This window comes from Passer montanus, unplaced genomic scaffold (genome assembly GCF_014805655.1).
Source record: "Passer montanus isolate IOZ18808 unplaced genomic scaffold, ASM1480565v1 scaffold469, whole genome shotgun sequence".
NCBI classification, from domain to species: Eukaryota; Metazoa; Chordata; class Aves; order Passeriformes; family Passeridae; genus Passer; species Passer montanus.
The window spans coordinates 269-24,774 of NW_024369585.1; the positions used below are offsets into that span (position 1 = coordinate 269).

General features: G+C 55.3%; 3 protein-coding genes and 3 gene segments (V, D, J or C); all 6 read left to right on the forward strand.

Moving 5' to 3' along the window:
- Positions 1-484: 484 nt before the first annotated feature.
- LOC120508298 (mitogen-activated protein kinase 7-like) lies at positions 485-1,948 on the forward strand. The gene is made up of 2 exons (XM_039721723.1): positions 485-537; positions 1,041-1,948. Exons 1-2 carry the CDS (start codon positions 495-497, stop codon positions 1,673-1,675), a joined length of 678 nt encoding a protein of 225 aa, XP_039577657.1. The 5' UTR covers positions 485-494; the 3' UTR covers positions 1,676-1,948.
- A 1,746-nt stretch (positions 1,949-3,694) lies between these two features.
- LOC120508297 lies at positions 3,695-4,226 on the forward strand. The segment is given in 1 exon segment: positions 3,695-4,226. A coding segment is annotated over 1 exon segment (492 nt).
- Positions 4,227-4,420: 194 nt separating this feature from the next.
- On the forward strand, positions 4,421-5,411 carry LOC120508299. The segment is given in 2 exon segments: positions 4,421-4,472; positions 4,938-5,411. Coding segments are annotated over 2 exon segments (435 nt in total).
- A 1,747-nt stretch (positions 5,412-7,158) lies between these two features.
- Positions 7,159-8,878, forward strand: LOC120508296. The gene is made up of 2 exons (XM_039721722.1): positions 7,159-7,467; positions 7,971-8,878. Exons 1-2 carry the CDS (start codon positions 7,188-7,190, stop codon positions 8,603-8,605), a joined length of 915 nt encoding a protein of 304 aa, XP_039577656.1. The 5' UTR covers positions 7,159-7,187; the 3' UTR covers positions 8,606-8,878.
- Positions 8,879-9,410: 532 nt separating this feature from the next.
- Positions 9,411-11,048, forward strand: LOC120508294 (collagen alpha-1(I) chain-like). Its single transcript, XM_039721721.1, has 2 exons — positions 9,411-9,738; positions 10,195-11,048. Exons 1-2 carry the CDS (start codon positions 9,450-9,452, stop codon positions 11,046-11,048), a joined length of 1,143 nt encoding a protein of 380 aa, XP_039577655.1. The 5' UTR covers positions 9,411-9,449.
- Positions 11,049-11,915: 867 nt separating this feature from the next.
- Positions 11,916-13,096, forward strand: LOC120508295 (the record flags this gene model as incomplete). The annotated part of the segment is given in 2 exon segments: positions 11,916-12,236; positions 12,702-13,096. Coding segments are annotated over 2 exon segments (684 nt in total), but the record flags the coding sequence as incomplete, so codon positions are not given.
- Positions 13,097-24,506: the final 11,410 nt, after the last annotated feature.

Sequence of the window (24,506 nt, forward strand, 5' to 3'; positions counted from 1 at the left end):
TGTGTTCCTGCCTTGTGAGCCCGTGGAGCAGCCCCGTTTGCATGGACACACGTGAAGCACGGATTTGTCTGTGGCCGCACACTGGAGAGCACGGCCCTGTGTCTGTGCGTGTGTGTCCCAGATCGGGAGGGAATTTCCTGAGCATGCCAGGGACAGCGAGCAGTGCCCTGGCCCTGAGCAGCACAGAGCAGCAGCTTGCCAGGCTCGCCAAGAGCCCGAGCGCAGCTGAGCGGGGCCGGCAGCTGCCCGCTGCAGGTGCGTGCAGGGTGGATGTGCTTGCCATGCGGTGTCGCTGCTGTGTGCGATGGGCCACAGCTGTCCCTTGTCCCTGGCCACGGCAAAGGTCCTGGTGTGGCTCGTGGCGCTGGTGGCGTGAGAGGCGGGGGCTGAGGCGGGTGGCGGGGCGGAGCTGGCGGCGGCGGAGAGGAGGCGGCACGGCCGCAGCAGAGCCGGGGCTCAGCGGCACAGCGAGGCTCGGCCGGCGGAGCGGCGGCATGCGGCGGGCTCGGGGCGCGGCGCTGGCCACGCTGATGATCGGTACGTGGGGGTGCCGTACAGGCCGGTTCTGAGTTGGGGTGATCCTGCAGATGCCCGGATGCTGCCGTCCTGCCTGGCTTCTTGCCAGGACTTTTCTCCAGAACTGTTCTCTTGTTAATCCTTCCTTCTTCTCCATCTCATACTCCCACATAAATCTCCGGATTGTATTCTATGATAAACCGGGACAATCATTCCTTCTTTAGAACTCACAAAGTTGGACCATAGACCTTGCTTATTTTCTTATTGCCTTTTTCTGCTTCCTCCCACATCGTCCCAGTCTCCTGCAACTGCACTGATCGTTCTGTCATTCACTCATTCATTTCTCCACAAACGATTCATTAACACTTCCATTGCTGCGCATCTTCTTGGCATCCTCTGGGAAATGTTTTCCTCCTCATCTCCCTGTGTTCCTGACTGCTTCTGTGGGTTTTGTTCTGGGGATTGGCAAGCAGAACTGGATAGAAAGCAGGAGTTGTCGTTTGTTTGTTTTTTCTCCCTGGCAGTGTCTGCGGTCAGAGCCCAATTGGAGCAGGAGCCATTCCTGGAGACCGTCGAGGGCAGCAGCATCAGCATCAAGTGCTCTCACCCCAATATCCAGAGGGGCGATTTCATTCACTGGTACCGTCAGCTGCCGGGCAAAGGGCCCGAACTCGTGGTCATGACTGTGCAAGCGTCCAAGGAGGTGCGATCCCCTGAAGGGCGCCTGACGGTGTCGGCAGATCGGCGTCGGAGCGCGCTGTGGCTCGGGCGGCCCCGGCGCGGGGACGCGGCCGTGTATTACTGCGCGCTGGGGCCACGGGCAGAGGAGCCGGGGCTGCGGCCGGGCACGAACCGCCGCGGGCGGGGCCGGGCGGGGCCAGCAGGGGGCGCTGCCGCTCCCGCTCGGCCCGGGCTGCGGCACCGGGACCGACACCGGCACCGACAATGGACATCGGCCCCAGAACCGGCGCCGCCACGGACACAGGCACCGGTAGCGATACCGGTACTGGCGCCGACAACAGCGCCCACACCGGCACCAGCTCCGGCTTTCAGCCACCGACCGTGCTCAGCCCCTCTCCTCAGCCCGGGCTGCGTCCGGCTTAGCTGCTCAAGCCATCAAACAGCCCCACCCGGCCACAGCTACATGTGCACACTGTGATGGTCTATGTGAGGCAGGGCGGGCAGCAGGGTCTTTCCCAAACCGCCTTTTGCTCCTTCAGACAGGGCTCTGTACCTTCTGGGGAACGGGGCAACCTCTAGCCTGTCTGCAAAGGTGGGGCAAAGGTTCTCTTAGAAATGCATCAGTGAGGACACACATTCCCACCCAGCCCATATCAGGCCTCTTCTCCTCTTGCCTTTGTCCTTCTCTTCCCATGCCTGCTGGGCTGGTTTTGCCTTTTGAAAAGGCCAAGTGACAGCTCAAGGTCACTCATATGTGGAGCCCAGAATAACATGCTGCACTGAAACTTCACCTAGATCATATATCGAATCCATTATGCTTAGAATGCTCTTTCAAAAGAAACTGCTCACAGAGTCTGAGACTGTATCTGCATGCAGTCACACCTAAGCTTCCCACTGGGCAGGTGTTCAGAGTGCAAGGCAGTCCCTTCAGTTCCTTGGGACTCAATGGATCTCCCTGACAATTTCATCTGTAATCTCTTCAAGAAATGAACAAGTGAACCCTGGCACCAAATCCTGTTAAACTACTCTAGCTGAGCGGGATCAGCCCCTTCCCATCACTGAGGCCCCAGGGGCACGGGATGCTCACAGTGCCAGTGGCTGAGGGATCCTCGGGAGCTGCTGCTGGAGGAGCCAGAAACGCACAAGGAGCATTGCAGGCACTGCAGGGACAGGTCACTGCTCTGCCTGCTCCCGCCGCTGCTTCCTTTGCTGCCGCCCAGAGTCGTTTCCGGCAGCTCTGTTCTCTCGGCGCTGGGACGCGCTTTCTGCCTCTGCCCCACTCAGCAAACACGCAGCTCGCTCTCGCCATGCACCTCGCAAATCTCATCCTCACCGTCTGCCTGGGCCAGCTCCTCGGTAAGTCCTGGATCTTCCCCAAGGCACCCGTGTTCTTCTTCTTCTCCTCTTCTTCTTCCTACCCCCCAGGAAATCCTCAAAAGCCTTATCAGCACCATGGGGGAAAATGCCACTGAATAAAAGGAAAAAACCTAGAAAAATCTGCTTGTTTTTGTGTTTTTGCAAGTGTTTGCTGAAGGGATTACCCTATTTTAAAGGGAAGGGAAGAGAAAGAAGCCCGAGGATCAATTCTCTGTCTCTTTCGCCTTCAGTCCATCTCCCTCTGCCTCTCTCTTCTCATCCTTTTGCAGTCACCTCAGGAGATCTCAGCTGTCCCTACAGTCCCACATTCTTCCCATTTCAACCAACATTCCCAGCTCCTCTCAAGCCCTCCCCAGGCACCTCCAACTTCTCCCTTCACTGACATTAACAGGGTGTCCCATTCTGCCTCCAGCCTCACACAGCTCTGCCACAGCTTCCAGACTTCACTGGGATGGACACAACCAGGGCTCTCCTTTTACAGGATCATCTTTCTGTGTGTTTAGATTCTGAGGAGCCCTCAGAGGTGACAGGGATGGGGAAGCAGGATGAGCCTTTCTGCTGTACCTTGCTGGGCTCCTCAGGCAGCTGGAGGGTTGCTGGTTCCAGCACACACAGTTCAGCCATGACAGGCTGTTCCCTGTTCCTTCATGCATGTGGGGGCGGGGATGTGGCCTGGGGTGGGCTGGGGTGCTCCTGCACGTCCCCGGAGGCTGTCGTCCTGCCTGGCTCCTTCACAGACCTTTTCTCGGGCTCTGTTCTCCTACTCAACCTTTTCACTTCTGCACGCCATATTCCCGCAGAAATCTGATTCAATTCTATGTCCCTGCACGCATAAGCATTCAATTCCTCTCCTTCTTAATTTCTTTCAAAGTCTGCCCTTAGCCGTTGTTACTTTTCTTTTTTTCTTTTTGTGCTTCCTCCTACATCCTTCCATTCTGAAGTGACTCCACTTTTCTTTCTGTCGTTCAGGCATTAATCTCTCCACAAACCCGTAATGGACACTTCCATTCCTCCTTATCTTGAAATCAACTCAGTACTATTTTTCTCATCGTCTCTGTACATTCCCAACGATTTCATCGATATTTGATCTGTGAAGTGAGGGGTGTAGAATTTAAAGGTTATGTACATTCTATTTCTGGCAGTGGCTTCAGGCAGAGCCCAGGTGCAGCAGGAACCATTCCTGGAGACCACCGAGGGCACCGGCATCAACATCACCTGCTCACACCCCAAAAAGCAGATCGAGGATTACATCCATTTCTACCGTCAGCTGCCGGGCCGAGCACCCAAATTCCTCGCCCTCACAGCTAGAGGCTCCAAGGCTGTGCCGGCCATTGCAGGACAGCTGTGGGTGTCGCAGGACGGGCGTCGGAGCGCGCTGTGGCTCGGGCGGCCCCGGCGCGGGGACGCGGCCGTGTATTACTGCGCGCTGGGGCCACGGGCAGAGGAGCCGGGGCTGCGGCCGGGCACGAACCGCCGCGGGCGGGGCCGGGCGGGGCCAGCAGGGGGCGCTGCCGCTCCGCCCGCCGCGCTCCCGCGGTTCCGATCTGCAAAGGACCCGGCCACCCTCACCTTCCCCCTGACAGGCACTGATCCTTTCCCTGCACATCAGTAACACCTCACGCGTCCCGAAAAGCAAACGCAAGGGTTTAGCAACGCTGCAAGTGTCAGAGGGAGACACTTGAAAGACAGGGCCTCCGTTCCCCGCCAGGACTCGGCGAGAGCCCGAGCGGCAGCGGCGCAGGGCTCAGCCCCGGGGCGGAGCTGGCGGCGGCGGAGAGGAGGCGGCACGGCCGCAGCAGAGCCGGGGCTCAGCGGCACAGCGAGGCTCGGCCGGCGGAGCGGCGGCATGCGGCGGGCTCGGGGCGCGGCGCTGCCGGCGCTGGCCGCGCTGGTCATCGGTGAGAAGGGGTGGCGTCGGAGGGGCATCTGGGTCAGAGGGCTATTTGACACCGACTCCAACTGAAGACCTCTTGCTCTCCTATTTCTTTTCTCCTCTATTCACTCCACTGCCCACATAATTTTTTCCTCTCCATGAAGTCGTTGCTTCGCAGTTTCCTTTTTTCCTCCTTATCTTCATCCATCCATCAATCCATCCATCCATCCATCCATCCATCCATCCATCCATCCATCCGTCCATCCATCCTTCATTTTCAGCCGCTCTCTTTATGACATTTCTTTCTGATTTACCTTCAAAACATCCATCAAATATTCTTATCTCCTACCAAACACTCTCAGAAAAATAATGACTCTATACTGTATTCTGAAAAGATACCCAACTTCACCCTGATCTGTCGTCCTCTACCATCTCCCTCTGAACGGCGTTTTCTGTTTTAGAAAAGTGATTGTTCTTTTCTCCGTGGCAGTGGCTGTGGTCAGAGCTCAGGTACAGCAGGAGCCATTCCTGGAGACCACCGAGGGCACCGGCATCAACATCACCTGCTCACACCCCGAAATCCAGAGCAGCCAAACAATCTTCTGGTACCGACAATTGCCTGGCCGGGGACCCGAATACCTCGTGAGCATTCACAAGGGCTCCAAAGAGCTGCCGGACAGTGCGGGCCGTGTGTGGGTGTCGGCAGATCGGCGTGGGAGCGCGCTGTGGCTCGGGCGGCCCCGGCGCGGGGACGCGGCCGTGTATTACTGCGCGCTGGGGCCACGGGCAGAGGAGCCGGGGCTGCGGCCGGGCACGAACCGCCGCGGGCGGGGCCGGGCGGGGCCAGCAGGGGGCGCTGCCGCTCCCGCTTGACGCCTCTCGCCGGGGCCGGCACCGAGCCGCGCCTGCAACCCCCGGCATCCCGACCGGGAGCAACCACGGGCCCGCCACACGGCCTGGCCTGCTGCCAGAGACCCCTCCGGGCACAAGGATGCTGCCCTGCACGGCACACAAACCACTTCTGCCGGGATGGAACATTTCAGCAGCGGTCCAGGCAATCAGGAAAGGAATTTCTGATCCCATTGCATTGGCAGCCAAAGGAAGGCTCAGGAGATGTTGGCTCCCTGCTCGGTGAGGAAAGGGACCTTCTGGCAAATGACAGAGAAAAAGCCGACACACTCCGTGCCTGCCTGCCCTCAGTGTAACTGCTTTGCTTCTCCTCACTTCCATTACATCCCTGAGCCTCCCTGACACCTTTCTGGGAATAAAGCAGCACTCTGAGAAGGGGAAGTATTTAAAGAACTCCCTCTCCACACACATGGTATCACAAACACACTCTGGGGCTTGTACACACCCAAACAGTAACTCATAGCTCGGCATTGATGAAGATGTGTGTGTACACATGTTTGCAATGTAGACCCAGGCACAGACACTTCTCCTTGTGACATGTCCCCAGTGATGTGCAAACACTCATGCTCGCTCCTGTTGCTGCTCCTGCACCCAAGTCTGTGCACGCACATCTATGTGAATATTCCCATTCAGGGGTGTGCATACATAAAGCACATCCCAACATGGATCTGTTCCCATACACTTACATAGACACCTTCCCTTCATCCCTCCTCAGCTCACCCTGATGCTCACAGGGTTTTGCCTCCCTGTGTGTCACCATTGGGCTGCTGGGTCTGACCCTGTCCTGTTGAGATTGCCTTCAGGAAAGCCTTTGTGCATCGCTCTGTTCAGCCTGTCACTACACAAATCATGCCATGGCCTTGCCTGACTCCTTGTTCTTCCTCACAAGGCTCCAGCCCTGCTGCAGGGTTTCCCTGGTTTCCTCAGCAGCGTCCATGGCTGATTATGGTCTTGCCTGTGTTCCTGGTTTTTGTGCATTTGTGTTCAGGCAGGGCCCACAGGAATCCATGTGGGAGCACAAAATCCTGCATGAATCCACCCCGATATGCAGGGCCCTTGTGTGTGTGTATGTGTGTGTGTGTCTGTGTGTCTGTGTGTCCTATTGTGTCACTCAGCAAGTTAAATGTGTTGATCTCCCTGGAGACACTCTCCACTGCTCTGCTGTGATCATCACGGAGCAGCATTTGCCCACACTCAGAAGGATCCTGAGAGCAGTTGAACAATGATGAAGCAGCCTGGAGGACATTTGTCCAGGGAAGAGGCACTGAAATGCAGTCCCTGCTTCCTGAGCCTTCCTTTTCCAGCTCCTCTAAACATCACAATCTGCTACAGCCAAATGCCAGCCCAAACAAGGATGGTTTCAGCCAAGTTTGGGATATAAAGCTTAATTCTGTTGCAAATGTTGGCAGTGGCTCAGCATTGCTGGCAGTGCTCACACACACCCGGACATACAGATACATGGACATAGGGATTCATAGATACATGGACACACAGACACACAGGCACAGACACATAGACACATGGATACATGGACACATGGCCACGCAGACTGACAGACAGACACACAGACACAGAGACACACAAACAGGTCTCTCCAGGCCAGTGCACAGCTGCCCTCCCCTGAGCTGCATCACATTGGTTTCATGGACACCGAGAAAGGCTGAGGCTTTATGCCCAGCTCCTGTACCCGTGTGTGTGGGTTTCTTTCCAGTGTCCTGAAGGACAATTCTGGAGTCCCCACACGACAGCAAAGTCAGCATGTGAGGGAACAGATGATGGGAGCGAAGAAATCCCAGGCAGTGTCAATGGTGAGCTCCACGATGCCAGGCCGATGCCCTGCCCCCCAGGCCGGCCCCGGCGCTCCCGACGTGCAGAGAGCCGAGCGCCGCCCCGCAGCCCCCGCGCTCGCCTCCGCTCCGTTCCCCGCCAGGACTCGGCGAGAGCCCGAGCGGCAGCGGCGCAGGGCTCAGCCCCGGGGCGGAGCTGGCGGCGGCGGAGAGGAGGCGGCACGGCCGCAGCAGAGCCGGGGCTCAGCGGCACAGCGAGGCTCGGCCGGCGGAGCGGCGGCATGCGGCGGGCTCGGGGCGCGGCGCTGGCCACGCTGATGATCGGTACGTGGGGGTGCCGTACAGGCCGGTTCTGAGTTGGGGTGATCCTGCAGATGCCCGGATGCTGCCGTCCTGCCTGGCTTCTTGCCAGGACTTTTCTCCAGAACTGTTCTCTTGTTAATCCTTCCTTCTTCTCCATCTCATACTCCCACATAAATCTCCGGATTGTATTCTATGATAAACCGGGACAATCATTCCTTCTTTAGAACTCACAAAGTTGGACCATAGACCTTGCTTATTTTCTTATTGCCTTTTTCTGCTTCCTCCCACATCGTCCCAGTCTCCTGCAACTGCACTGATCGTTCTGTCATTCACTCATTCATTTCTCCACAAACGATTCATTAACACTTCCATTGCTGCGCATCTTCTTGGCATCCTCTGGGAAATGTTTTCCTCCTCATCTCCCTGTGTTCCTGACTGCTTCTGTGGGTTTTGTTCTGGGGATTGGCAAGCAGAACTGGATAGAAAGCAGGAGTTGTCGTTTGTTTGTTTTTTCTCCCTGGCAGTGTCTGCGGTCAGAGCCCAATTGGAGCAGGAGCCATTCCTGGAGACCGTCGAGGGCAGCAGCATCAGCATCAAGTGCTCTCACCCCAATATCCAGAGGGGCGATTTCATTCACTGGTACCGTCAGCTGCCGGGCAAAGGGCCCGAACTCGTGGTCATGACTGTGCAAGCGTCCAAGGAGGTGCGATCCCCTGAAGGGCGCCTGACGGTGTCGGCAGATCGGCGTCGGAGCGCGCTGTGGCTCGGGCGGCCCCGGCGCGGGGACGCGGCCGTGTATTACTGCGCGCTGGGGCCACGGGCAGAGGAGCCGGGGCTGCGGCCGGGCACGAACCGCCGCGGGCGGGGCCGGGCGGGGCCAGCAGGGGGCGCTGCCGCTCCCGCTCGGCCCGGGCTGCGGCACCGGGACCGACACCGGCACCGACAATGGACATCGGCCCCAGAACCGGCGCCGCCACGGACACAGGCACCGGTAGCGATACCGGTACTGGCGCCGACAACAGCGCCCACACCGGCACCAGCTCCGGCTTTCAGCCACCGACCGTGCTCAGCCCCTCTCCTCAGCCCGGGCTGCGTCCGGCTTAGCTGCTCAAGCCATCAAACAGCCCCACCCGGCCACAGCTACATGTGCACACTGTGATGGTCTATGTGAGGCAGGGCGGGCAGCAGGGTCTTTCCCAAACCGCCTTTTGCTCCTTCAGACAGGGCTCTGTACCTTCTGGGGAACGGGGCAACCTCTAGCCTGTCTGCAAAGGTGGGGCAAAGGTTCTCTTAGAAATGCATCAGTGAGGACACACATTCCCACCCAGCCCATATCAGGCCTCTTCTCCTCTTGCCTTTGTCCTTCTCTTCCCATGCCTGCTGGGCTGGTTTTGCCTTTTGAAAAGGCCAAGTGACAGCTCAAGGTCACTCATATGTGGAGCCCAGAATAACATGCTGCACTGAAACTTCACCTAGATCATATATCGAATCCATTATGCTTAGAATGCTCTTTCAAAAGAAACTGCTCACAGAGTCTGAGACTGTATCTGCATGCAGTCACACCTAAGCTTCCCACTGGGCAGGTGTTCAGAGTGCAAGGCAGTCCCTTCAGTTCCTTGGGACTCAATGGATCTCCCTGACAATTTCATCTGTAATCTCTTCAAGAAATGAACAAGTGAACCCTGGCACCAAATCCTGTTAAACTACTCTTGCATGCACGCACACACAGACAGACGGACACAATGATACACGGACACAGACACACGAACAGGTGTCTCCAGGCCAGTGCACAGCTGCTCTCCCCTGACCTGCATCACATTGGTTTCATGGACACAGAGAAAGGCTGAGGCTTTATGCCCAGCTCCTGTATCCGTCCTTTCCAGTGCCCTGAAGGACAATTCGGGAGTCCCCACATGACAGCAAAGGGAGGATGGGAGGGAACAGATGATGGGAGCGAAGGAAACGCAGGCACTGTCAATGGTGAGCTCCACGATGCCAGGCCGATGCCCTGCCCCCCAGGCCGGCCCCGGCGCTCCCGACGTGCAGAGAGCCGAGCGCCGCCCCGCAGCCCCCGCGCTCGCCTCCGCTCCGTTCCCCGCCAGGACTCGGCGAGAGCCCGAGCGGCAGCGGCGCAGGGCTCAGCCCCGGGGCGGAGCTGGCGGCGGCGGAGAGGAGGCGGCACGGCCGCAGCAGAGCCGGGGCTCAGCGGCACAGCGAGGCTCGGCCGGCGGAGCGGCGGCATGCGGCGGGCTCGGGGCGCGGCGCTGCCGGCGCTGGCCCTGGTGCTGATCGGTGCGCGGGGTTTGGCACCAAGTGGGCAGGGGCTGGGCCTGGGGTATTCCCTAGGGAGACTGGCACGGATGTTTCCCTCTGTTCCCCAACTCCTTTTCTCTCCCGGTCTCTCTGCCATCTGTCATCCCAGCAAGTCTTCTTAATCTGTGTTAGTAAAGCCTGCTTGTGTGCATTCCTGTTTTTCCGTGCACCTATACCTTGCCCTGTACATCCAGCATATATTTTTGCCCTGAATGCAGCCTTCTGTTCTTCACTTAAGCTCTTCATTTCTATATCCATCCGTGCATGTGCAGACCTGACTTCTGCCTATTGTATGCACTCATGAATTTCGAATTTCTCGCATTTTTTTCCAGTCTGCCTCTGCCTTGTGGCCACTGTTCCTAACTCCGTCTGGCAAAAGTATTCTCACTATCACACGGTTTTGATGATGTTTGTTCTTTCTTCCTCCTTTCCCAGCCGTGGCTGCGGACACAGACCAAGTGCAGCAGAGGCCATGGGCAGAGACCACCGAGGGCACCAGCCTGAACCTCACTTGCCAGCACCCCAAAATCGCTGCCGACTCCACCCACTGGTATCGCCAATTCCCACACCAAGCACCCCAGCTGATAGCAACGGCTGTCCTCGGCACAAAACCCGTGCTGGAGCCAGAGGGGAGTCTGACGGTGTCGGCAGACCGGCGCTCGAGCGCGCTGTGGCTCGGGCGGCCCCGGCGCGGGGACGCGGCCGTGTATTACTGCGCGCTGGGGCCACGGGCAGAGGAGCCGGGGCTGCGGCCGGGCACGAACCGCCGCGGGCGGGGCCGGGCGGGGCCAGCAGGGGGCGCTGCCGCTCCCGCTCGGCCCGGGCTGCGGCACCGGGACCGACAAAGCACCCCAGCTGATAGCAACGGCTGTCCTCGGCACAAAACCCGTGCTGGAGCCAGAGGGGAGTCTGACGGTGTCGGCAGATCGGCGTTGGAGCGCGCTGTGGCTCGGGCGGCCCCGGCGCGGGGACGCGGCCGTGTATTACTGCGCGCTGGGGCCACGGGCAGAGGAGCCGGGGCTGCGGCCGGGCACGAACCGCCGCGGGCGGGGCCGGGCGGGGCCAGCAGGGGGCGCTGCCGCTCCCGCTCGGCCCGGGCTGCGGCACCGGGACCGACACCGGCACCGACAATGGACATCGGCCCCAGAACCGGCGCCGCCACGGACACAGGCACCGGTAGCGATACCGGTACTGGCGCCGACAACAGCGCCCACACCGGCACCAGCTCCGGCTTTCAGCCACCGACCGTGCTCAGCCCCTCTCCTCAGCCCGGGCTGCGTCCGGCTTAGCTGCTCAAGCCATCAAACAGCCCCACCCGGCCACAGCTACATGTGCACACTGTGATGGTCTATGTGAGGCAGGGCGGGCAGCAGGGTCTTTCCCAAACCGCCTTTTGCTCCTTCAGACAGGGCTCTGTACCTTCTGGGGAACGGGGCAACCTCTAGCCTGTCTGCAAAGGTGGGGCAAAGGTTCTCTTAGAAATGCATCAGTGAGGACACACATTCCCACCCAGCCCATATCAGGCCTCTTCTCCTCTTGCCTTTGTCCTTCTCTTCCCATGCCTGCTGGGCTGGTTTTGCCTTTTGAAAAGGCCAAGTGACAGCTCAAGGTCACTCATATGTGGAGCCCAGAATAACATGCTGCACTGAAACTTCACCTAGATCATATATCGAATCCATTATGCTTAGAATGCTCTTTCAAAAGAAACTGCTCACAGAGTCTGAGACTGTATCTGCATGCAGTCACACCTAAGCTTCCCACTGGGCAGGTGTTCAGAGTGCAAGGCAGTCCCTTCAGTTCCTTGGGACTCAATGGATCTCCCTGACAATTTCATCTGTAATCTCTTCAAGAAATGAACAAGTGAACCCTGGCACCAAATCCTGTTAAACTACTCTTGCATGCACGCACACACAGACAGACGGACACAATGATACACGGACACAGACACACGAACAGGTGTCTCCAGGCCAGTGCACAGCTGCTCTCCCCTGACCTGCATCACATTGGTTTCATGGACACAGAGAAAGGCTGAGGCTTTATGCCCAGCTCCTGTATCCGTCCTTTCCAGTGCCCTGAAGGACAATTCGGGAGTCCCCACATGACAGCAAAGGGAGGATGGGAGGGAACAGATGATGGGAGCGAAGGAAACGCAGGCACTGTCAATGGTGAGCTCCACGATGCCAGGCCGATGCCCTGCCCCCCAGGCCGGCCCCGGCGCTCCCGACGTGCAGAGAGCCGAGCGCCGCCCCGCAGCCCCCGCGCTCGCCTCCGCTCCGTTCCCCGCCAGGACTCGGCGAGAGCCCGAGCGGCAGCGGCGCAGGGCTCAGCCCCGGGGCGGAGCTGGCGGCGGCGGAGAGGAGGCGGCACGGCCGCAGCAGAGCCGGGGCTCAGCGGCACAGCGAGGCTCGGCCGGCGGAGCGGCGGCATGCGGCGGGCTCGGGGCGCGGCGCTGCCGGCGCTGGCCGCGCTGGTCATCGGTGAGAAGGGGTGGCGTCGGAGGGGCATCTGGGTCAGAGGGCTATTTGACACCGACTCCAACTGAAGACCTCTTGCTCTCCTATTTCTTTTCTCCTCTATTCACTCCACTGCCCACATAATTTTTTCCTCTCCATGAAGTCGTTGCTTCGCAGTTTCCTTTTTTCCTCCTTATCTTCATCCATCCATCAATCCATCCATCCATCCATCCATCCATCCATCCATCCATCCATCCGTCCATCCATCCTTCATTTTCAGCCGCTCTCTTTATGACATTTCTTTCTGATTTACCTTCAAAACATCCATCAAATATTCTTATCTCCTACCAAACACTCTCAGAAAAATAATGACTCTATACTGTATTCTGAAAAGATACCCAACTTCACCCTGATCTGTCGTCCTCTACCATCTCCCTCTGAACGGCGTTTTCTGTTTTAGAAAAGTGATTGTTCTTTTCTCCGTGGCAGTGGCTGTGGTCAGAGCTCAGGTACAGCAGGAGCCATTCCTGGAGACCACCGAGGGCACCGGCATCAACATCACCTGCTCACACCCCGAAATCCAGAGCAGCCAAACAATCTTCTGGTACCGACAATTGCCTGGCCGGGGACCCGAATACCTCGTGAGCATTCACAAGGGCTCCAAAGAGCTGCCGGACAGTGCGGGCCGTGTGTGGGTGTCGGCAGATCGGCGTGGGAGCGCGCTGTGGCTCGGGCGGCCCCGGCGCGGGGACGCGGCCGTGTATTACTGCGCGCTGGGGCCACGGGCAGAGGAGCCGGGGCTGCGGCCGGGCACGAACCGCCGCGGGCGGGGCCGGGCGGGGCCAGCAGGGGGCGCTGCCGCTCCGCCCGCCGGGGCGCTGCCGGCACCGGCAATGGGAACGGGAACGGGACCGGGACCGGCACCGGGAATGGGAACGGGACCGGGACCGGCACCGGCAATGGGAACGGGACCGGCACCGGGACCGGGAATGGGAGCGGGAGCGGGATCGGGACCGGGAATGGGAGCGGGACCGGGACCGGGAATGGGAACGGGACCGGCACCGGGAATGGGACCGGGACCGGCAATGGGAGCGGGACCGGCACCGGCACCGGGAATGGGAACGGGACCGGCACCGGGAATGGGACCGGGACCGGCAATGGGAGCGGGACCGGCACCGGCACCGGGAATGGGAACGGGACCGGCACCGGGAATGGGACCGGGACCGGCAATGGGAGCGGGACCGGCACCGGGAATGGGAGCGGGACCGGGACCGGCACCGGGAATGGGAGCGGGACCGGCACCGGGAATGGGATCGGGACCGGGACCCACGCCAACACTGACACTGGCACCTGCACCGGCGCCTGCAGCTTGTGGAGGTGATAATTTTCTGAACAATTCATCTTGAATGCACGACATTCCATCTGATACCATGGACTGGGGATTGGCGTCCTGTATGAAGAGCTTTTTTTGTTTGTTTTATGTGACAGGATAAGAAGCTCAAGCATCAAAACATTTCAGTGTGGGCAGAGGACTCAGATCACCTGCTGGACAAGTCCAGAAGAGGAATTATGTCAGTCTGGGCCACTCCTTTGGAGTCATTATGGCCCCGTTGGCAAGAAATGGCCGGTTCCTGGGTTTGACCATATCCCACCTAACACTGTATCAGGAAAATTCTGCTGGCTTGTTCTGTCTCTTCCTCTTCTGTATCAGGGAGGTGTCATGGGGCAAGAAGGGGTGCAGGGTCCCTCCCTGATCTTAGAAACAAAGGTCTGGTAGCAAATGTCTAAAGGGATGTATTAGTAACACAGAATAAAACCAGGAGTATAGATAGGAATGAAACCTTGCATTCTTTCAAATGCTAGGAATCCTGCATTCATACAGCATTATACAGACCCTGGTAGATTTCCAAAGACACTCTCACAGACCCCAACCAGAAAGAGCTTCTGCTTCCCTCCCACACCTTGGTGCTTTATATCCTGTATAACAAAAAAAAAAAACAAAAAAAAAAAACCACCACAAACAAACACATTTTCTCCTTACATGCTGTAAGGTTTTCAAACAACACCATTAGCCCACCTGGGCTTTGCCCTTCTCCAGAATGCTCCAGCACCCCTGATGGGGCTGCTCCCAGCCATTTTCTCCTTACATGCTGTAAGGTTATTTCTACCATGATGCCCACACACAGAGGCTGGCACAGGGCACTGTAGGGGCTTCCCAAATCTTCAGTACAAAGCCCAACAGAGCAGACATGTATCACCCATGATCACTGACTCATTGCATACAAAGTTTTCTTCAAAGCTCCCAATTCACCTCCCTTCTGTGCTGTCTTCAAACAACACCATTAGCCCACCTGGGCTTTGCCCTTCTCCAGAATGCTCCAGCACCCCTGATGGGGCTGCTCCCAGCGTGTCCCCAGCTGAGTGCACAGTTTGGCATGTTCCTGCATGTGTTCTCTCACCTGGACTTCCCTGCATGCTGGATTTCTGCAAGTGCTTTTGGGTGCAGACTTTTGCATGAGTGATGTGAGTCACATGAACATCTGTATGTTTGTGTGTCCCTCCTCACAAGGGATGTGCTGCTCACAGCAAGGACTCTCTCTGCTGCTCTGCCCACAAGCTCCACCAAGCAGCCAGGACCAGGAGGAGATTAAGTGCAGCTGAACAGATCAAACCTGCCAGAGATCTGCCCATAGCAGAGGCACTGAAATGCAGCCTGCTGTATCTTCAGCCACCTCTATCCTGCACCTACAAAGCTCAGTTTCCCTGCTGATTTCAGGCCTCACAACAGTTTGGATTCTTAGCTTAATTTGTTCTGAGAGTATTTGGAGTGCAATCCCACAGCTGGAAATCTTGTCTCTGTTCCCCACCAGCACAAGACACAGCTTTTGTCCCAAGTGCTAGAGAGTACAAAAGGTTAGGGTTTGCCTTATGAGTTCCTTCTTGGAGGCAAGGGAGCATTACTGGCTCACTGTCAGCATGGTATCCAGCAGGACCCCCAGGCTGTTTCTGCAAATCTGTTTAACAACTGGGCAGCTCCCAGCACATACTGGTGCATGGGGTTGTTCCTCCCCGGCTGCAGAACAGCCCTTGTCTCCAAAGGAGGAAACACGAGTGCATTACTGCCCTCCCAAAGGCACCAGTTCCTTCCCAATGTAGCTTTCAAAGTGCTCACATTGGCTGGGCAGTCTGTCACAAACATCTGCACCTTGCACTGAAATCACAGGTCCCGTGGGTCATCAGGGACCAGTGAGCCTGGGCACCTTCTGGGCGTCGCTGGGTCCTCAGAGAACAGTGGCTGCTTTGGCCAGGGGATGTTCACCACCTGGGCAGACTTCAGTGAGGGTCTTTGATTTACAGGGCCACCCTCACCTTGCAGCCTTGGCTGATAAAAAGTACATTGCTGCAGAATCAGATGCCCAGCAGTGAAGATCTCTCTATTTTAGTCAGAGTATGCACCAAAATGAGAAAGAGCAAAAGCTCGGGATTTGCCAGAAGGCTGGAGAGGGAGAGAGGTGCTGCTCAGGAACTGCTCTTTGGCAATTCTCTGCTCACCAGATCCACACACCAGCGTTTTGCTCCTGTCTCTGTCCCCATCCCAGTCCCTTTCCTTTTTGCTGTGCCAACAGTGGCTGGCAAACTCCAAGTCATGCCCTTATGCCTTGCACAGGATGGGGCTGCAGATTCCTCCTCCTCACCATGCCCTCAGTTTTTTCTCCCCCAGCCTGCACTAAGTCAACCCATTGGAACCAGGACTCCACCACCCTATTTTAGAAATTTATGTGTTCACCCATTAAAACACCCTTTTCCCACCAATCAACTTCCTCCCTCGTCTCCTGAGTCGTCATGTATGGAGAAGCACTGAACAACTGCTCTCAAAATATCAGAGGCTAAACTAAGAGAAACCCAAAACTCTTTGAAAAGAGCATGACACCTGTGTTTCCCAGAGCCCTGAATGCTCTGAGGACGCTCTGAGGAGCTGTTGTGCTTTCAGAAGCCTGCCAAGCATCAAGGAGCACGCAAAAGCAGACACACTCTGCAGCGAGGCACAGATGTTACCTCGCACAGTAAATGCTGTGAACAGAGAAGGAATCCCAAGGAAAAGTACAGGAAGCCACTGAGACTGTCCGTTCTCGGCTGTGAGACAAGAAAAGGCAAAAGGTGTATGAGCCTCATTCCAAAAAGGTGTATGAGCCCTCCACACTGCAGAGGTGTGACTGTGTCACACATGCACTGCACTCTCTCTGCAGAGAGAGTGGTGCCTTTTCATTGTGCTACCAAGAGTGTTCTGCTCTGTGCTGAGAGTCTTGTGAAGGAAAACGAATCCTGAGCTGGGAAAAATGATCTTCACCATGGCTGTGCCAGCATGTGTCCTGCTAATCCAATCAGGTGGGTGTATTCAAATCCTTCTTGTTGTGTCTCATGGTTTTTAGTAAATTATTTGGAGGTGTCTACCAACAAGAGCATGAGGTCAGGGAGAAATATAGAAGGGGGATGGATGTAGATATTTGAACTTTCAATTTCTTTGGAAAGACAACAAAGTTTGGGGCAGTTTTAAACACAGGGCAAGGGAGAGAAAGAAGCAAACTTCTCTGCAGACACATTTATGCCTGTGTTGCAGGTCTGGTTGGAGGTGATCCCCCGAAGCAATTCTTCTCTGAGGTGCTAGTCAAAGTTGGACAGCAAGTGGCTCTTCCTTGTGAGTCCACCACTAAGGGGAGTGACACCAATCTGAACTTCATCTGGTACCGCCAGTTCCCGGGAAATACTCTGATATTTCTCCTGCAAGCACATAAAACCACAGGGGATGACAGGTACCGCAGTGGCCGATTCTCTGTGGTGGTCTACAAAAATAACACAGCCCCCTTAGAAATAGCAGGAGTGTCTCTTCGGGACACTGCGATTTATTACTGCACTCTGAGGCTCCACCTTAAGCTAAGGCAAATTTCCGTTCGTACAAAATCTGTGTCACCAGTAGCACAGGGGGGAGATGCTCTACATCCTCCAGCCTCAGCTGTGCTTTCATGCCTGAAATGATCCTCTCTCTCTTATACCAGCCTTTCCAACTTCTCCTATCCCTCCCAACTCCTGCCTATTTTTCTCAAAGTCCCATCTATGCAGAAGTATTCAGAGCAGTGACTCAGACAGGTAGGCCCATGGGACTCTTTACAGATGAGCTGAAACATTATTTTCCTTACTTCTTCATACAGAACATCCCTCAAGAAAGCAATCAACATATCTGGACATAACATCCAATTGCAGTGTCAATCCTTACCTGCACTTCCAGGGAGCTGACACTGCAGAATCCAGTGCTGGGGCATCCCGTCCAAAGCCTTGACCAAGCTGTGGGCAGAGCCAGGAGATCCACATCTCTGCTTTGCTCCTGACAAGCCCTAGCCCTTGATATGAGAACCCAATGGACCACAGACCTCATCTTGCTTCTCTTTGCAGAGTAGCCAAAGAAGACAAAAGTAGCTTTTACCTTAATGCCTTGAGCACTGGGCAGGGCAACCTTCTCTGTGCTGCTCATGGTTAAATGATGAAATCCTCCCACAACCCAGCCAGCATGAAATTTGCTACTTTGAAAAACACCAGTGAAGAATAAAGCTACTAAAATTTTGAAATACCTAAGCAACCAACAGCACTGCAGTCCATGAGGCAAGAGGTTCTGCATATTTAATACACTGCCTTGAGATCATCAGATAATGACAACTGATTGAAGACAAAAATGAAGATGATGATCATGGTGAGAGTTTGCTCTGGACTGGGCTCACTGTTTGGTAGAGTTGGAAACTCAAAGGCAAGTTGGTTTAGGCAGCCCAAGTAGAACTCAGCTTAGCCTATTCTACAAGGAGAACTCCTGGAGCCATGGTGGTCCTGTTGCTCACAAGAAGTTTTCCCAGCAGGAAGCCTTACCTGCAGTACACTGGGCATCACCATACTGCTGGGACCTGAGGCACGCCTTCTTGCATCCTGGCTAGAATAACAGAAAAAGACACAGAGGGTGCCCTGAAAATTTGACTGGCTTCTCTTTATCAACCCTCAGCTTTTATGTTCACAGGTCAGGTGTATGCCAAAGGAGTAACAGGACTCTGACTGCAGCATAGCATAGGATGCAGGTGGGTCAGGCAGGGGCAACAAGGATACAGACAGGAAAATGTGGGGAAAGTTGAGGGTTGCAAATTCACGGCAGTTCTGATTTCCAGACTCTAATGTTTCTGGGATTATTTCCCACCCTTGGAAGGATGACAAGTAGTCTTTGTTCTTGAGAACTCAAGCAGGCCTGTGAAGTCCCAGCATCTCCCTAACATCATGTTCCACTGCCCCTCTGAGTGGGAGCCACAGCAGACATAGCCCGCTGTCACTAGTCGTCCACAGGACAGCCGTACAGTCCAGCAGGAAACCGGCAAGATTTGGTCGCACGACGCGGGAAGAACGATCCAAGGCGTTGGGGGGTGCAGCGGGGAGCTCTGAGGTGTGGAGGGAAGAGGTGTAGGACAAGAGGGTAGGAGTGGAGGGGGTCATTTCCACACTTTGCCCACAAGCAACCCCGGGGCCCGGGGCGGGCGTGTCGGGGCGGGCAGAGGCGCCGGCGCTGCCCCGGCTGTCACCCTCTCCTGCCGTGGCTCTGGATTCACCTTAGAAGATTATTTTATTTACTGGTACCGTCAGTCCCCCGGCAGCATGCCAGTGTGGGTGTCTCTCATCACCTACTCGGGCAGTGTAAAGCAGTACGGAGCAGCAGTGCAGGGTCGGGCCACAGTCTCACGGGACAATTACCTGTCTCAGTCATCTCTGGTTTTGAGGGCTCTGCAACCCAGTGACTCTGCCCGCTACTTCTGTGCCATTCACACAGAGACAGGAAACCCATCTGAGCTTTAACACAAACTTGCTGGGGCCTGCATGGGGTATGTAAGATGTAGGGAAGGTCAGAGTCACCAGGAGCCTGGAGCTGATGGGTCTCAGAACTGTTCCCAAGGACTCAGATCAAAGGCAGGTGTTCCTGGCCTTCACTGCACACTGCCAGGATTCTAATTTATTGCCAAATTACAGCAGAGTAGAATTGTGAGTGACAACAACAACATCAAAAAACATTAAAACACCTTGGCCCTGCTGAAGCCTCGCTTCATCCCAAGTTTGCCTTCAATCCTGCATTCCTGATTTCTCCGAATCTTCTGTCCAAAAGGCACAGGGCCAGTGGGAAAGGCATGTAGGGTCAATTCCTACATTTCTGATATGGCTCCTACAGAATCAACCTGCTCTAGCCTGCCTTCTCCACAGGCTCCACTTCCCTCAGGCCACAACCAAACTGTTTGTGAATTTCTCCAAGCATGGAGACTCCAGAAGGGGCCTGGACAACCTGCACTGGTGCTTGGTTATACTCACACTCTGAAGCTGCACTGTGGGTTCCATATGCCATAACTCCAAAAAGACCCTTGCTTTCTTCTTTCTCTGAGTCTTATTTCTGAAAATGATGTATTACTGTATGGAATAATCCTTTGTGAATTTGACATTACCTCTCCTGGCTGTTTCTCCTCTCAGCATCTTGTCCATCCTGATCACTGTTGGGGCAGTATGCAAATCAGAGAAGGCCTTGATGTTCTCTCAGCACCATTGAGCAACAGCTAAAGCACACCCCTGCCTGTGCCATCAGCAGTACTGTAAAAAAAAAAAAAAAAGAAAGAAAATAACCACAAACAAACAAACAAACAAAAACAACAACAAAACCTTTATCCTACTGAAAATTAGTACAGTTTTTGAGCTGCCTCAGGTTCCATTTCTCCAGCCTGCTGAGGTCTCCCCTCTGGGTGGCAGCACAACCCTGCTGTGTAGCAGCCCCTCCTACTGCTCTTGTTTCATTAAAGACTTTGCTGGGCTTCATCTTCGTCTTCATCTTCCTAAAGATGGCTAAAGATGCAAAACAGGGCTGGACCCAACACTGACCCCTGGGGTGCCTTGCTAGACACTGACTTCCAACTAGACCTCGTGCTACTGACCACAACTCTTAGGGATGCTCTGTCTGTCCGCTGTTCTGTCCAGATCATCATCTACTCACTCAGTTGAGACTTCACCAGCTTCTCTTAGGAGGACCTAATTTGAAAGGAAGGACAGTGTTGAAAGCCTTCCTGAAACCAGGCAAAAAATACACCCTGCTCTCCCCTCATGTGCAAAGCCAATCATTTCAGCATAGAAGTTCATTATCAACTCAGTAAAGTGTGAGTTCCCCTTGGTGAGTTCTGGAAAGATTCTTGCAATTCATGTGCCTGGAAATTATTTCCAGGATTAGCTGCTCCATCAGCATCTCAGGGCTTGAGGGAAGCTCCCTGGGTCCTCTTTCTTGTCCTTCTTGCAGATAGCAGTGACATTTGCTTTCCTCCAGCAGTCCTCGTGTGCCTCCCCAAAACACCATGATCATTCAAAGATTATTGAGAGCCTCCTTTCTCCAGACTATTCGCCTTACTTGAATTCCTGAAGGCCCTCCCTGATGCCTGACGTTTTGCTCCAGGGGGCGCTGGGTCTCTCTAGAGCTAGAAGGCACTGCATGGATCTCTCAGAATAGAGAATTGTTTTATTAACCTTCCGGGAAAAGTCATAGGAACTTATGAAATATTGCATTTGGGGTGGTGCTGGAAACCCCACAATGTCATAGCCTCACGGGGGGAATCTACTCAGGACACACAAGGTGCATAGATCCCCGCCCTGATGATGTTTTATACTGTTGCAATTTCGGCAGGGTTTTCTTAGAAGAACTGAGACGTCAACATCTTTGAAAGGGCTACCAAAGCAAGAAACAGGGACAGCGATGGAGGCGCGCTGCTAGCCCTGGGACAGCAGCTTTCATCTCCCGGGCGTCTCTGCTGCTCTGCCTACGCAGCTGCCAGCGTCCATCGGCGATCCCCGTTCTCCGGACTCCGCGCCATGTCCTGCGACACCCGGGGCCCGGGGCGGGCGTGTCGGGGCGGGCAGAGGCGCCGGCGCTGCCCCGGCGAGGCGGGGCCGGGCGGCAGCGGCCGTGCTCGCGCCCTGCCCGATTCCTGCGCTCTCCCTCCGCAGGGCTCTGGGCACAGCCGAGGCTGCAGGAGGCCGGCGGAGGGCTGCGAGCGCCCGGGGACTCCGTCACCCTCTCCTGCCGCGGCTCCGGATTCACCTTCGAGAATCATTATATTTGGTGGTACCGTCAATCCCCCGGAGGCAGCCCAGAGTGGGTGTCCTTTATCAGCTCCCCCAGGGGCACCATAAAAGACTACGGGGCAGCAGTGAAAGGTCGGGCCAAGATTTCCCGGGACAATTCCCGGTCCGAGGCTTATCTCTATTTGGAGCCCCTGCAAGCTCAGGACTCTGCCCGGTACTTCTGTGCCGTCCCACAGGGCCAGGAAATGCAGATGAGCTTTAACACAAACCTTCCGGGGCCCGGCAGAGCTGCCTTAGATGTCGAGAAGGTGAGAGTTGCCAGGGGCCGGAGCCAATGGGTCTCAAGGCTGTTTCCAAGAATTCAGGTGCCTTCACCGTTCACCACAGTGCACTGGGCTTTACTGCACACCACAGGGCTTCTGATTTAGTGCCAGTTTGATTAAGAATAGAATTGTGAGCAATTACAAAATGTCTTGATCCCACTTTATCCTTGCTGGCTGCCAGGCTCATCCTCAAAGCTGCATTCCTGAATTCTCTGCCTCTTCTCTCCAAAAAGCAAAGAGACAACAGGAAATCAGGTGTGGGATCATTTCTTAACAATGAATCTCTGCTCTTCATCTCTACTGCTTCTTGTTGCCTTCCTCCCTCAGCCTGCAGTCCAACGGCTCCAGCATGGTTCCTTCACAAGAGCTGCTGGCCTTCAGAATCAATCGTCTCCAGCCTTGCTTCTCCACAGGTTCCACTTCCCCAGTGTCATGACCAAAGAGTTTGTGAACTTCTCCAAGCACAGAGACTCCAGGAGGTGCCTGGGCAGCCTGTGCCAGTGGTTGGGCACCCTCACACTGTGAAAAAGCATTTCTCTCTGATGTTCAGTGAGAACCTCTTGTGATTTTCTGTTTGTGCTCACTGATCATTGTCCTGTCAATGGGCATGGCTGAGAAGAGCCTGGCCATGTCCTGGTGTTTCTGTACACTTACGACAACCCCAACCAGTTTCTGCATCTCCATGGTAAACAGGGACAGATCTCTGACAGCCTTTTTAACTTAGAAACATGCCCCATTTCAACAGCTGAAAGACAATGAGAGCCGAGTCCACAATACAGGAGAAATGAAGAATTTGTGCCCTACTTCTCCACCAATAGGCAGGTTTTGAGCCATTTCTAGGAAAAATAGCATTATTCTCAAAGAATGTTTCTTTGGGAGACGAAGACCATCAGTCCAAATGTCCCCTTTCCTCCTTTTCCTGAGATTTATTTCTGAGAACCAAGTATTACAGTGGCGAATATGCCTTTGCTCAGTTTGCAATAGTGGCGCTGCTCTGTCCCATCCCCACTTACTGCCCAACCCAGGTACACACTGGTGAGACAGTGGGAGAGACAAAATCGCCTCTGAGCAAGAGTTTAAAGAGCCTCGTGTCTATAACGGTCTTTGCTCACAAAGAGAAAATAGAGCCCTGCACGCCTCTGCCTCTCGTCCCTTCCTGCAGCGGTCCCGCTCCCGCCCGGCGGGGCCGCGGCCCCGGGGCCCGGGGCGGGCGTGTCGGGGCGGGTGGCCTCATCTTCGAGAATCATTATGTTCGGTGGTACCGTCAGGCACCCAGAGGCAGTTTTGAATGGGTGTCCTGGATAAGCCATTACTCATCACAGATTCAGTTTGGGTCAGCAGTGGAAGGTCGAGCCACAGCCTCCAGGGACAATTCCCACTCTGTGGCATCTCTCAGCCTGCATCTCCTCCGTGCCGAGGATACCGCCTGCTACTTCTGTGCTGTTCGCACAGAGACACAAAATCCAGCTGAGGCTGAACACAAACCACCTGTCAGCATCCCAGCTCTCTGCCTCGGAGCTGGAAGGGGCCTGTGTTGCCCAGACGTTCAGGGTTGCTGTAGACACAGCACAGAGTTTTCAAATGTGTGATTCTAGAAGGGACATCCTACCTTTTGCTCTCCCCAAATGAGCTCTAACCTTTATGTTTATCTTCTTGGCATGTGTCATGCCGACTCACTTCTCATTCCCCCAAACTGCTTCAGATTTGAAGCAATTTTCCTGTTTCCTTGGTTTCCAGTATTACGGGTATTCAGTCCAAATGGTCGGGTGTGTGAATAGTCCTGCTGTGATTTTGGGCACAGCTCATGTCCACTCAGTCCAGCCCATGGGTTTTTCTGCCTGAGGGGTGAGCAGGGGAAATGGGGAATTCTAGACAGTAATTTGGGAACTCAGTGGGAGAATGGGGAAGGCTGTGTGTGTCTCTCCCAGATCTTGGGTTCTACAGGGAGCAAGGGCTTTTGAGCAGGTGGGTTTGCAGCTGCTGGATCGTCAACATCACAAGCAGAACCACGGGGACATGGTGGAGTAGACTGATTCCTTAAACTTGCTTTTTGCTTACCCTTGTCTCCTGGGGCTGCAGGTGGCCTTTCTCAGGTGAAGACAGAGGCCTCAGGCCCTACAGTAGGGAAGATCTCAGAGTCTGTCTGGCTCACCTGTCACATCTCTGGGGTAGCCATCACCGATAGCAACTACGCGTGGGACTGGATCCGGCAGACTCCTGGCAAGGAGCTGCAGCACCTGGTGATGCAGTATCCTTTCACAGGACTCCAGCACATCGCTTCATCCTTCCAGACCCGAGTCAACAGCTCTGCAAACCCCTCCCGGAATCAGCTGTGGCTGCAACTGCTCTCGCCAGCAGCTGCAGACACAGCCACCTATTTCTGCAGCATGAGAGAACTTGAAAAGGGCACAGTGCTTGAAACACAGGCAGGGCCAGGGCAGAATAGGAAGCAGGGGCTTTAATCTAGACAGATCTTTTGTGGTTTCTGCAAGGCAAGGCTCTTCCCAGATTTCTCAAGGCTAGTCTGGGCTGTCTTTTGCAGAAACAGATGCAGAGGTGCTACAGCACTAACAACAGCAGTCTCCCACAAGCAAACCCCAAACCATTAACGTGTTGTTAACTCCTTCCTTCCTTCCTTCCTTCTCAAAATCTCCCACAGGCAGTAAGAACCAGGGAAAGAGGGTTTTTTGTTTGAGTAGGGTTAATTTTCTTCACAGAAGCAGGAATTGGGACTGTGTTTTGAACCTGTGCTGGAAAGAGTGTTGGTAATTCAGGGGTGTTTGAGTTATTGCTGAGCAGCGCTTACATGGAGTCAAGGCCTCTACTGCTCCTCATTCCACCC